This window comes from Mirounga angustirostris, unplaced genomic scaffold (assembly GCF_029215605.1).
Source record: "Mirounga angustirostris isolate CCGP_5_RB_7025 unplaced genomic scaffold, mMirAng1.0.hap1 SCAF_15, whole genome shotgun sequence".
Taxonomy (NCBI): Eukaryota; Metazoa; Chordata; class Mammalia; order Carnivora; family Phocidae; genus Mirounga; species Mirounga angustirostris.
The window spans coordinates 25,109,254-25,123,478 of record NW_026991723.1 but is presented as its reverse complement, the minus strand read 5'-3'; the positions used below and the strand labels follow the sequence as shown (position 1 = coordinate 25,123,478).

Sequence of the window (14,225 nt, the reverse complement as noted above, 5' to 3'; positions counted from 1 at the left end):
TGTGGGGGCGGGGCTCGCCGGGGACGGGCCTCGTCGGGGCGGGGTCTGGGGCGCGGCGGAGCGCCCGGCCGGGAGGGGGCGCGTCCGGGACTGGTCTCGCCGGTTGCCCGGAGAACCCGCGACAACAAAAGGCCCGAGCTGCGGCGGCGGCGGCGGCGGCGGCCGGGCGGAGCGAAGCTGGGTAGTCCTGCCCTGGGCTAGCCGCCGGAGACCGGGGCTTTCTCGAGCTGGGCAGTGAGTGGAGGGCCGGCCTGGCGGGGCACGGGGCGGGGCGGCGCCCTCCCGCCCTACTGCCCGCCGCGCCCGCGCTCCAGCCCGCCGTTGCGGAGGGGGGGCGCCGCCCAGGGGTAGGGGGTCGGGCGCCGCTGCGGGACGGCTCGTGGGGTGGGGGCGGTTGGGGCGCCTGCAAGCCGAGGAGGGCGCCGCAGGGGGCTGGGGTCGGTGCCGGAACCCCGCCGAACGGCCGGGGTAAGTGGGGTCCCCCGTGAGATAGAAGGGCCCGGGGATTAGGGACGCGCGGGAACGCCGGACGGAACCGCACTAAGTCAGATCCTGTGTTTCTGGAGCTGGTGCTTCCAGCTGCCTCCTGGGGGTTTCGTTTTGTCACCGGCCTCCCTTTTCCATGCGGATATTGAAACTTTGGTGCAACCCAAGCGCCGTAGAAGTCTGAAAGTCTCCTCCCTCAGAGGCAGGTTTCGTTGAGAAAGAACGGTGCCCAGGTTCTTTCGTTGAAACACCTTTTAAATAACCCTTCGCCCCCTCCAAGTTTTCAAATGTTTGTTTTTCCACTTGACGTTCTCTATTCTCTCTCTAGTTATTTATGCATTTGTGACCTGTTCTGAGATACTTTTGCGATTCACTGTCCATTTGCTGGGAAGTTTCTTACGGAAATATTAGCAGAGCAAAATTTTTAGACAACCACTACTTCTGAAAAATCACGGGCACTGGATGGCAACCGTATTTGGAGACACTTCTTTCTGATCAGCGACATGGCATCAGTGATCAAAGATTCTCTTGCTTTTCTCCGATTTCAAAACTCCATGGAGTATGCCTAAATATTGCCAGCCAATCAGATTTCACCTTTCTTTACTTTTATTGGTGACATAATACATATTCTTCTGATGACTGCAGTTGATCAGAATCTAAAGTTTAAGTGCTATGGATTTTTTTTTTTTAAGATTTTATTTATTTATTTGACAGAGACACAGTGAGAGAGGGAACACAAGCAGGGGGAGTGGGAGGGGGAGAAGCAGGCGTCCTGCGAAGCACGGAGCCCGATGCAGGGCTCGATCCCAGGACCGTGAGATCATGACCTGAGCGGAAGGCAGACACTTAACGACTGAGCCACCCAGGCGCCCCAACCATGGATTTTTTAATACTTAAATTCTTGGATACTAATTTTTGGCAAGCCACAGATTTAGGGGACCTTATTTATTAGAAAAGATAGAATTTCTTTTGCCTTTTTAGCAAAACTTTCCCATTATAAAAACCAAGAAAGTGAAAATATCCCAGTTACATTGCACCTTTTATTAGCAGTTTTGTTGGAAATAGGTTTGGCTTAACAAAGACCATGACTTTTGTTTTAACGTGATAGCATAAATAAAAAAAATAATCTGTATAATAAAAACTTCAAATATAGATGTTTAAAGATACTTGGAAGAACCAACTCATACAGCATCCTTGTAGTTTATTTGGAAAAGTTTCTAGTACCAAGTGATTGCAGAGTCCTTTAGGATCCAAAAAAGGTATATCATACATATGAATATTTTTTCACAGCTGACTTTAGTTAGAATGATTAAAACTGCCAAGGTTAGGTGCATCTCTTTATTGTGGCCATTAAATATAGCATGTTGACTCAGGATTTGCAGCCCAAGGGAGCTGATTTTTTTCTTCTTTACTCTCAGTGGGCTTTTAGAGTGATGTATTTGTTATTGTGATCCTTTTCAGACTGTCCACTCACAAAATTATAATGCACAGTACTGCTGCAGAGTTTTTTAAAGGCTAGTGAATATTAAATATGTATTAACATTTCCATAGTAAGTAGGGCTGAAAATGTTTTTTTAGTCTATTAATGGTCTACTAGGCTACTTAATGATACTGTGGAAGACTCTTTTCCAAAGCTGGCTGCATCATTTTACATTTCCATCTGGAGTATGTGATGTTTCCGTATTCTATACGTTCTCACCAACACTTGTTTTGTTTTGTTTTTTAAATTTTATTTATTTATTTGAGAGAGAGAGTGGGAGAGAGAGAGCACCAGAGGCAGGAGGGTGAGAGGGAGAAGCTGACTCCCCAATGAGTAGGGAGCCCGATGCGGGCTTGATCCCGGGACTCTGGAATCATGACTTGACCCAAAGGTAGACGCCCAACTGACTGAGCCACCCAGGCGCCCCTCACCAACACTTGAACTGACTGAGCCACCCAGGAGCCCCTCACCAACACTTGTTTTGATCTGTCTTAAAAAAATTTTTTTAAATATTAATATCCATCTTTTTAAAAATTGAGGTGTATTTAACACACAGTGTTACATTAGTTTCAGGTGTACAGACAAGTCTATATGGTATGCCGTGCTCACCCCAAGTGCAGCTATGATCTGTCATTGTACAATGCTATTGCAATACCACTGACCCTATGCTGTGCTTTTTATCCCTGTGACTCATTCATTTCATAACTGGAAGACTGTATCTCCCACTGCCCTTCACCCATTTTGCCCACCCCACAACCTGCTACCTGCTACAAACCATCAGTTTGTTCTCTGTATTTATGGGTCTGATTCTGCTTTTTATTTGTTTGTTTGTTTGTTTTGTGTTTTTAGATTCTACATATAAGGGAAATCATATGGGGGGCACCTGGCTGGCTCAGTCTGTTGAGCATGCAGTTCTTAGTCTCACACGTGAGACTCGAGCCCCACATTGCGTGTAGAGGTTACTTAAAATAAATAAATAAACATTAAAAAGAAAGGAAAAAATAATATGGTATTTGTCTTTCTCTGACTTATTTCACTTAACATAATACCCTCTAGGTTCATCCATGTTGTTGCAAATGGCAGGATTTCATTCACTTTTATGGCTGAGTAATATTCCATTGCATATATATACCACATCTTCTTTATCCATTAATTTATTTTTATTTTTATTTTTAAAGATTTTATTTATTTATTCATGAGACACACACAGAGAGAGAGAGGCAGGCTTCCCACAGAGCAGGGAGCCCGATGTGGGACTCGATCCCAGGAGCCCAGGATCATGACCTGAGCTGAAGGCAGACGCTTAACCGACTGAGCCACCCATGCGCCCTCCATTAATTTGTTGATGGACACTTGGGTTGCTTCCATATCTTGGCTATTGTAAATAATGCTAATAAGCATAGTGGTACATAGATCTTTTTGAATTAGTGTTTTTGTATTCTTTGGGTAAAATACCCAGTAGTGCAATTAGTGGATCATAGGGTAGTTCTATTTTTAATGTTTTGAGGAAGCGCCATACTGTTTTCCAGAGTGACTGCACTAGTTCACATTCCCACCGATCATGCTTGAGGGTTCCTTTTTCTCCACATTCTTGCTAACACTTGTTATTTCTTGTCTTTTGATTCTAGCCATTCTGACAGGTGTTAAGTGATACCTCATTGTGGGTTTGATTGCATTTCCCTGCTGGCTAATGATGTTGAGCATCTTTGCATGTGCTTATTAACCATTTTTCATATCTTTGAGGAAAAAAAGATTTAAATTTGCTCAAATTCATTTCATCTGTTCTTCCTTATAAAGCTTATTGCTTTTGCTTTTGGTGTTATACCTGAGAAACCGTTGCCAAACCCAAGGTTACCAAGAGTTACCCCTATGTTTTCTTCTAAGAGTTTTATGAGTTTTAGCTCTTACACTTAGGTCTGCGAATGATTTTGAGTTAACTTTGTATATGATGTGAAGTAGGAGTCCAATTTCATTCTTAGCACGTGGATATCCAGTTTGTGTCAACCATTTGTTGAAAAGCCTGTTCTTTCCCCCACTGAATTGTCTTGGCGCTCTTGTCAATAATCATTTGCCCATAAATATGAGTATTTATTGGGACACCTGGGTAGCTCAGTTGGTTAAGCATCTGCCTTTGGCTCAGGTCATGCTCCTTGCTTGGCTGGGAGCCTGCTTCTCCCTCTGCCTGCCACTCCCCCTGCTTGTGCTCTCTCTCCCCTCTCTCTGACAAATAAATAAATAAAATCTTAAAAAAATATATAGGGATTTATTTCTGGATTCTCAGTTCTTTTCCATTGATCTTTAAGTTTGTCTTATACCAGTATCATACTGTCTTGATTCCTGTTGCTTGTCTTTAGACTTGGGGAAGTGTGTCCTCTGACCTTGTTCTTTTTCAATATTATTTTAGCTATTCTGTGTCCCTTGGATTTCCATATGAATTTTAGGATCAATCAATATATAAAATATTTTAAAAAAAGAATTTTAGGATCAGCTTGTCAATTTTGCAAAGAAGTCAGCTGGGATTCTGATAGGCGTTGCATTTGAATCTGTAGATAAAAATTTGGGGAATATTGTCATCTTAACAGTGTTTTAAGTCTTTCAACCCACGAACATGAGATGTTTTTTGATGTATTTAGATCTTCTTTACTTTCTTTAACAATATTTTATAGTCTTCAGAGTATAAGTTTTACATGTCTTTCATTAAATTTTTATTTCCAAGTATTTTATCCTTTTTGATGCTACTATAAATGGAATTGTTTTCTTAATTTATTTTTCAGGTTCATTGTAAGTATAGCTACCAACTTAGGTTCCCCCCCCCCCCCCCCGCATGGCTTTCTTGATTTGTGTTTCTTTTTCTTTTTTTTTTTATTAGCATATATTATTTATTTCAGGGGTACAGGTCTGTGATTCATCAGTCTTACACAGTTCACAGTGCTCACCATAGCACATACCCTCCCCAGTGTCCGTCACCCAGCCACCCCATCTCTCCCACCCCCCTCCACTCCAGCAACCCTCAGTTTGTTTCCTGAGAGTAAGACTCACTTATGGTTTGTCTCCCTCTCTGGTTTCGTCTTGTTTCATTTTTCCTTCCCTTCCCCTATGATCCTCTGCCTTGTTTGTCAAATTCCACATATCTGTGAGATCATATGATACTTGTCTTTCTCTGATTGACTTATTTCACTTAGCATAATACCCTCTAGTTCCATCCACATCGTTGCAAATCCAATTTAATTTTTAATATATTAATTCTACCAGCGATTTTCAGAAACAAGTACAACATAAGTGAGGAGTGGAAAAGCAGTTTTTCAGTTAGTTCTGATTATTTTTGAAAAGAAATGATTTAAAATTATAGAAATCCTGGGGCGCCTGGGTGGCTCAATTGGTTAGGTGACTGCCTTCGGCTCAGGTCATGATCCTGGAGTCCCGGGATCGAGTCCCACATCCGGCTCCCTGCTCGGCAGGGAGTCTGCTTCTCCCTCTGACCCTCCCCACTCTCATGTGCTCTCTCTCATTCTCTCTCTCTCAAATAAATAAATAAAATCTTAAAAAAAAATTAAATAAATAAAAAATAAATAAAATTATAGAAATCCTTAAAACTGTTTTCTTGGATTTATCTCTAATATTTGTGGCAAAGAGATATAGCTATAAAATCTAATAAAGGGTTTGCTTTCAACACATGTGTACAATTACTCAGTTATCTCCTTGCCTTAATTTTCTAACTCCCCAGTTATTCAATATTTAGATTAGTGAACTGGGAAACATATTACTGCTGCAGAAAGAATGGCATGATGGAATCCTATGCACTTATCTCTTAGCTTCATCATTTGCCAACTCATGGCGCCTACCCCTTAGATTGTTTTGTAGCAAATCCAGACATTTCATATCATCTGTAAATTATAGGTATATTTTTATAAGACAGATTTACTTGTTGTAACTATCTCTCAATGGAACAAAACCTGCTTTAATTGACTTTGTTTTAGAAGATGCTTAGTTTATTAGGATAAAGAAGTCCATAATTAAGTTTTGTTTTTATTTTGATACACAGGAGTCCAGATCTTACATAAAATGGATATTTCTCACACTAGATACTGAATATTAAGTAGAAAGTTATTTAGTAAAAATCTAAGCTGCTATGGAAGAAATACCAGTAAAAGTTGCTGTAAGAATCCGACCTCTGCTGTGCAAAGAAGTTCTTCATAATCATCAAGCTTGTGTGAGAGTTATTCCAAACACCCAGCAAATTGTCATTGGGAGAGATAGAGTCTTTACTTTTGATTTTGTTTTTGGCAAAAATTCCACTCAAGGTGAAGTTTATAATACATGTATAAAACCACTAGTGTTGTCACTCATTGAGGGCTATAATGCAACTGTTTTTGCCTATGGACAAACTGGATCCGGGAAGACCTACACCATTGGAGGAGGCCATGTTGGTAAGATTCGCGTATTCTTTGACTTTTATTTGAGACACTGGAATGAAGCTAAAATATGAAGATGTGTTTGTAATATCATCATCTTTGAAAGATTTATATTATTTTATTTATTTCTTTATTTTTTATTCTTATATTAATCCCCATACATTACATCATTAGTTTTTGATGTAGTGTTCCATGATTCATTGTTTGTGCATAACACCCAGTGCTCCATGCAGAATGTGCCCTCCTCAATACCCACCACCAGGCTAACCCATCTCCCCACCCCCGTCCCCTCTAGAACCCTCAGTTTGTTTTTCAGAGTCCATCGTCTCTCATGGTTCGTCTCCCCCTCCGATTTCCCCCCCTTCATTCTTCCCCTCCCGCTACCTTCTTCTTCTTTTTTTTTTCTTAACATATATTGCATTATTTGTTTCAGAGGTACAGATCTGAGAGTCAACAGTCTTGCACAATTCACAGCACTTACCAGAGCACATACCCTCCCCAGTGTCTATCACCCAGTCACCCCATCCCTCCCACCCCACCCCCCACTCCAGCAACCCTCAGTTTGTTTCCTGCGATTAAGAATTCCTCATATCAGTGAGATCATATGATACATGTCTTTCTCTGTTTGACTTATTTCACTCAACATAATACCCTCCAGTTCCATCCACGTCGTTGCAAATGGCAAGATCTGAAAGATTTATTTTTAAATATTGAAGTTTTCATTCAATTTAATTTATGATTATATTTGGTTAAGGAAACAAGTTTAAGACAGTGTTTAGTGTTCAGCCCTTTGCCATTTTTTCCCAGTCTTATTGAGATATAATTGACATATATCTTTGTATTAGTCCAAGGTTTCCATATAATGATTTGATATATGTATGTATTGCAAAATGATTACCACAGTAAGTTGAGTTATCATCAATCACATCAAGTTATAAATTTTTTCTTGTGATAAGAACTTTTTTTTTAAAGATTTATTTATTTATTTATTTGAGAGAGAGCTAGAGAGAGCACAAGCAGGGTGAAGGGCAGAGAGAGAAGCAGACTCTCCGCTGAGCTGGGAGCCTGATGTGGGGCTCGATCATGACCCTAGCCGAAGGCAGATGCTTAACTGACTGAGCCACCGAGGCGCCCAAGAACTTTTAAGATCTAATATTTCAGCAACTTTCAAATACACAATGCAGTATTGTTAACTACAGTTACCATGCTGTACACTACATCCTCAGAACTTATAACTGGAAGCTTTTATGTTTTGACTACTTTCACCCATTTCCCCCACTCCCTGCCTCTGGCAACCCTTTGTTGTTTTGAACAGAACTTAAAGTAGAAAGAAATGAGTTAACATGACCGGATTTTGATCTTTTAACATAGTCCACGTGTAAATATCAAGAGTCCTACAACCAGAACTTCAGGGCGATAGGAGGAATTTATTATGTGGTTAAGGTGTCTTTTTTCCCCATTTTTAAATCAAATTTTTATTTTATTTGTTCCATTTTATTGAGGTACAATTGATAAATAAAATTGTACCATATTTAAAGTGTACATCATGATGATTTGATGAATGTATATGTTGTCAAAGGATTCCTCCAATCTAGTTAACACATCCATCAACTCACATGTAAGTGCAGATTTCTATTTTATTTTATTTTTAAAGATTTTATTTATTTGAGAGTGAGAGCATGAGCGGGGTGAGGGGCAGAGGGAGAAGCAGACTCCCTGCTGAGCAGGGAACCCGAGGTGGGGCTCCATCCCAGGACCCTGGGATCATGACCTGAGCTGAAGGCAGACGCTTATCCCACTGAGCCACCCAGGCACCCCCGGATTTCTATTTTAAATACTAAATATTTTAGGATATAATTTCTCCTGCTTGTAATTCTAGTTTGGAAAAGGTGGAATCCTTAGGATTTCCTGTAGAGCTGGAAGGAAACTTGAAAATCATTTCTCTTTGTAAGTGTGGCGCTCCAGCTATGAAGCGATCAATGAAGGACTTAGTTAGAGGGCTAGTGACAGCTGGGATTGAAGTCAGGTCCTCTGTCGAGATGCTTACTGTATTGGTATTTTTCGACTAAAAGCAAACTTGAGTATTGTACATATATATCTATTATTGTCTACAATTATTGCTAGTATTCTGTATATGTGTAACGACTCTCAATGTATTTTCTACTTTCATGCTTTTCAAATATGGAATATGTGACTTTGAGAAACATTTGTCATTACATGTAGGGATTGTGGGGGAGAGTTGGAGGCTGGCTGTGTGGTTTGAGGAAGCCCTGATTGCAAAGATTAAATGGAGGGTCCATAAGTGCCCAATACCCCCCACCCGCCTCACCACCATTTTTAGAATCACTGTTATGAAAGATTTAGGAGATTAAAGATACTAGATTATTTTAAGGTCTCAAAATAAAAAACTCAATTTTTCTACTATAAGTTGTGTTTTTTTGTTTTTGTTTTTGTTTTTTTTAGGATCTTAGCTTTTTTTTTAATGGGCAAATGTTTTATGATCCTTAAGACTCACTATGTTCTTTATACTAATAAGAGTTATAAAATGGTTAGAACTTGGTGACTTAATTATCGCTATATTGCTTTCATTAAGAGGCCGTGCATACAATTTTAATACCTTAAGGGAAAAAGTTATTAAGTTTATCTATTATCCTGAAATATTTTAACTGCTATAAAATACTTTATACTTGATAACACCATTAGAAGCAGTTTTTGATTTTTTCCCCTAGCTTTTTTTATTCTTTTTTTTTTTTAAGATTTTATTTATTTATTTGAGAGAGAGAGAGCACATGAGAGGGGGGAGAGTCCGAGGGAGAAGCAGACTCCCTGCCGAGCAGGGAGCCTGATACGGGACTCCATCCTGGGACTCCAGGATCATGGCCTGAGCCAAAGGCAGTCGCCCAACCAACTGAGCCACCCAGGTACCCTATTCTTTTTTTTTTTTTTAATCTTTTTTTTTCATCATGATAAGTGTGCTCTTTAATCCCCATCCCTATTTCCCCATTACCCCATTCACCTCCCCTCCGGTAACCATCTGTTTATTCTCTATAGTTAAGAGACTCTTTCTTCATTTGTCTCTCTCTCTCTCTTTTTTCCTTCGCTTGTTTGTTTTGTTCCTTAAATTCTACATATGAGTGAAATCTTATGGTATCTGTCTTTCTATGACTGACTTATTTTGCTCCGCATTATACTCTCTAGCTCTGTCCGGGTCCTTGCAAATAGTAAGATTTCATTCTTTTTTTATGGCTGAATAATTCCATCTTGTGTGTGTGTGTGGTGTGTGTGTGTGTGTATGTGTGTGTGTGTACTACATCTTTATCCATTCATGTATTGATGGACACTTGGGCTGCTCTCATAGTTTGGGTAAATACCCAGTAGTGCAATTACTGGACCATAGGGTAGTTCTATTTTTAAAGTTTTGAAGAACCTCCATACTCTTTTCCATAGTGCCTGCACCAGTTTGCATTCCCACCAATAGAGCAAGAAGGTTCCTTTTCTCCATATCTTCGCCAACACCTGTTGTTTCTTGTGTTGTTGATTTTAGCCATTCTGACAGGTGAGGCAGTATCTCATTGTAGTTTTGATTTGTATTTCCCTGATGAGAGATGTTGAACATCTTTTCATGGGTCTGTTGGCCACCTGGATGTCTTCTTTGGAGAAATGTCTATTCATGTCTTCTGCCCCTTTTTTAATTGGATTATTTGTTTTGGGGTGTTGAGTTGTATCAGTTCTTTATATATTTTGGATACTAACCCTTTATTGGTGTTATTTGCAAATATCTTCTTCCATTCAGTAGGCTGCCTTTTAGTTTTGTTGATTGTTTCCTCCTCCATGCAGAAGCTTTCTATTTTGATGTAGTCCCAATAGTTTACTTTTGCTTTTGTTTCCCTTGCCTCAGGAAACATATCTAGAAAAATGTTGCTAAAGCTGATGTCAGAGAGATTACTGCCTGTGCTCTCTTTAAAGATTTTTATGATTTCAGGTCCCACATTTAGGTCTTTAATCCATTTTGAATTTGTTTTTGTGTACAGTAAAAGAGGGTGTTCCAGTTTCATTCTTTTGCATGTAGCTGTCCAGTTTTCCCAGCACCATTTGTTGAAGAGATTGTCTTTTTCCCATTGTATAATAGTTCTTCCTTTGTCGAAGATTAATTGACCATATAAGTATGGGTTTATTTCTGGGTTTTCTATTCTGTTCTTTTGATATATGTGTCTGTTTTTGTGCCAGTACCATACTGTTTTGATTGCTGAAGTGTTTTTTTTAATTTAAATTCAATTAATTAACATATAATGTATTATTTGTTTCAGGGGTACACTTCTGTGATTCATCAGTCTTATTTAATACCCAGTGCTCATTACAATACAATTACATACCCTCCCCAATATCCATCACCCTGTTACCCCATCCTTCCACCCTCCTCCCCTCCAGCAACCCTCAGTTTATTTTCTATAATTAAGAGTCTCTTATGGTTTGTCTGCCTCTCTGGTTTCATCTTGTTTCATTTTTTCCTCTCTTCCCCTATGAACCTCTGCCTTCGTTCTTAAAGTCCACATATCAGTGAGATCATATGATACTTGTCTTGATCTCTGATTGACTTATTTTGCTTAGCATAATACCCTCTAGTTCCAACCACGTCATTGCAAATGGCAAGATTTCATTTTTTTTTTGATGGCTGCATAATATTCCTGTGTGTGTGTGTGTGTGTGTACACACACATACCACATCTTCTTGATCCATTCATCTGTTGATGGACATCTGGGCTATTCCCATAGTTTGACTCTTGTGGACATTGCTGCTATAAACATTGGGGTGCACGTACCCCTTCAGATCCCTACATTTGTATCTTTGGGGTAAATACCCAGTAGTGCAATTGCTGGGTCATATGGTAGCTCTATTTTCAACTTTTTGAGGAACCTCCATACTGTTTTCCAGAGTGGCTGCACCAGCTTGCATTCCCACCAACAGTGTAGGAAGGTTCCCCTTTCTCCGCATCCCCACCAACATCTGTCCTTTCCTGACTTGATAATTTTAGCCATTCTGACTGGTGTGAGGTGGTATCTCACTGAGATTTTGATTTTGATTTCCCTGATGCCGAGCGATATTGAGCACTTTTTCATGTGTCTGTTGGCCATTTGGATGTCTTCTTTGGAAAAATGTCTGTTCATGTCTTCTGCCCATTTCTTGATTGGATCATTTGTTCTTTGGGTGTTGGGTTTGGTAAGTTCCTTATAGATTTTGGATACTAGCCCTTTATCTGATATGTCATTTGCAAATATCTTCTCCCATTCTGTCCGTTTTTGGTTTTGTTGACTGTTTTGTTTCCTTTGCTATGCAAAAGCTTTTTATCTTGAGGAAGTCCCAATAGTTCATTTTTGCCCTTGCTTCCTTTGCCTTTGGTGATGTTTCTAGGAAGAAGTTGCTGCAGCTGAAGTCAAAGAGGTTGCTACCTGTGTTCTCCTCAAGGATTTTGATGGACTCCTGTCTCCCATTTAGGTCTTTCAACCATTTGGAGTCTATTTTTGTGTGTGGTGTAAGGAAATGGTCCAGTTTCATTCTTCTGCATGTGGCTGTCCCAATTTTCCCAGCAGCATTTGTTGAAGAGACTGTCTTTTTTCCACTGGACATTCTTTCTTGTTTTGTCAAAGATTAGTTGACCATAGAGGTCAGGGTCCATTTCTGGGTTCTCTATTCTGTTCCATTGATCTGTGTGTTTGTTTTTGTGCCAGTACCATACCATCTTGATGGTGACAGCTTTATAATATATCTTGAAGTCTGGAATTGTGATGGCACCAGCTTTGGTTTTCTTTTTCAATATCCCTTTGGCTATTGGGGGTCTTTTCTGGTTCCATACATATTTTAGGATTATTTGTTCCAGGTCTATGGAAAAAGTTGATGGTATTTTGATAGGGATTGCACTGAATGTGTAGATTGCTCTGGGTAGCATAGACATTTTAACAATATTTGCTCTTCCAATCCATGAGCATGGAATGTTTTTCCATTTCTTTGTGTCTTACTCAATTTCTTTCATGAGTATTCTATAGTTTTCTGAGTAGAGATCCTTTGCCTCTTTGGTTAGGTTTATTCCTAGGTATGTTAATGGTTTGGGGTGCAACTGTATGTGGGATCAACTTCTTAATTTCTCTTTCTTTTCATTGTTGGTGTATAGGAATGCCACTGATTTCTGTGCATTGATTTTATATCCTGCCACTTTGCTGAATTCCTGTGTGAGTTCTAGCAGTTTTGGGGTGGAGTCTTTTGGGTTTTCCACATAGAGTAGCATGTCATCTGCAAAGAGTGAGAGTTTGACTTCTTCTTTGCCAATTCGGATGCCTTTTATTTCTTTTTGTTGTCTGATTGCTGAGGCTAGGACTTCTAGTACTATGAGTAGCCATGGTGATAGTGGACATCCCTGCCGTGTTCCTGACCTTAGGGGGAAAGCTCTCAGTTTCTCTCCAGATTGCTGAAGTTTGTAATACAACTTGAAGTCTGGAATTGTGATATCCCCAGTTTTGTTTTTCTTTTTCAAGATTGCTTTGGCTCATCAGGCTCTTTTGTGGTTCCATACAAATTTTCGAATTTTTGTTCTAGTTCTGTGGAAAATGCTGTTGGTATTTTGATAGGGTTCACATTAAATGTATAGATTGCTTTGGGTAATACGGGTATTTTAACAGTATTTCTTCTTCCAATCCATAAGCATGGAGTGTCTTTCCATTTCTTTGTGTCATCTTCAATTTCTTTCATCATTGTTTTATAGTTTTCAGATTACAGGTCTTTCACCTCTTTGGTTAAGTTTATTCCTAGGTATTTTATTATTTTTGGTGCAATTTTAAATGGGGTTGTTTAATTTTCTTTCTGCTGCTTCATAATTAGTGCATAGGAATGCAACAGATTTCTGAACATTGATTTTGTATCCTAAGAGTTTACTGAATTCATGTATCAGTTTTAGTAGTTTTTTGGTGGAGTCTTTAGGGTTTTCTATATATAGTATCATGTTACCTGCAGATAGTGAGAGTTTGACTTTTTCCTTACCAATTTGGATACCTTTTATTTCTTTATGTTGTCTAATTGCTGAGGCTAGGACTTCCATTACTTTGTTGAAAAAAGTGTTGGGAATGGACATCCTTGTCTTATTCCTGACCTTAGGGGAAAAGATCTCAGTTTTTCACTATTGATTATGATGTTGGCTGTGGGCTTTTCATAGATGGCCTTTATTGTGTTGAGATATATTCCCTCTGGACCTACTTTGCAGAGGGTTTTTTATCATGAATGGATGTTGTACTTTGTCAAATGCTTTGTCTGCATTTATTGAAATGATCATATGGTTTTACCCTTTCTGTTACTGATGTGATGTATCACATCGATTATTTTGTGAATATTAAACTACCCTTGTATCGTGGGAATAAATCCCACTTGATTGTGGTATGATTTTTTTAGTATATCATTGGATTTGGTTTACTAATATTTTGTTGAGGATTTTTGTGTCTATATTCATGAGAGATATTAGCCTGTAGTTCTCTTTTTTTGTGGGGTCTTTATCTGGTTTTGGTATCAGGGTGATACTGGCTTCAAAGCATGAACTTGGAAAATTTCCTTCCTCTTGTATTTTTTTTGGAATGGTTTGAGAAGAATGGGTATTAACTTTTTTTTTTTAAGATTTATTTATTTATTTTAGAGAGCAAGTGAGAGCTGGGGGAGGGGCAAGGGAGAGGTAGACAAGCTGACTCTGCTGAGTGGGGAGCCCGATGTGGGGCTTGATCTCAGGACCCCAAGATCACAACCTGAGCTGAAATCAAGAGCTGAATGCTTAACTGACTGAGCCACGCAGGTGCCCTGAGAAGAATGGGTAT

The 14,225-nt window shown here is 39.5% G+C and overlaps 1 protein-coding gene across 6 annotated transcripts in view; it reads left to right on the top strand.

Annotated features, from left to right (window-relative positions):
• The first annotated feature begins 73 nt into the window (after positions 1-73).
• KIF27 (kinesin family member 27) overlaps positions 74-14,225 on the top strand; it is an 82,743-nt gene continuing 68,591 nt past the window's right edge. For 3 of the 6 annotated variants that reach the window (XM_064580076.1, XM_064580077.1, XM_054509195.2), the window contains exons 1-2: positions 74-234; positions 6,009-6,393. In XM_064580076.1, the coding sequence (XP_064436146.1) occupies positions 6,096-6,393 (298 nt within the window). In that variant the 5' untranslated portion in view covers positions 74-234; positions 6,009-6,095. Of the gene's footprint in view, positions 235-387; positions 469-6,008; positions 6,394-9,161; positions 9,300-14,225 lie in introns of those variants that run through there. The other 3 variants (XM_045882307.3, XM_054509196.2, XM_064580078.1) reach the window with 3 other exon arrangements.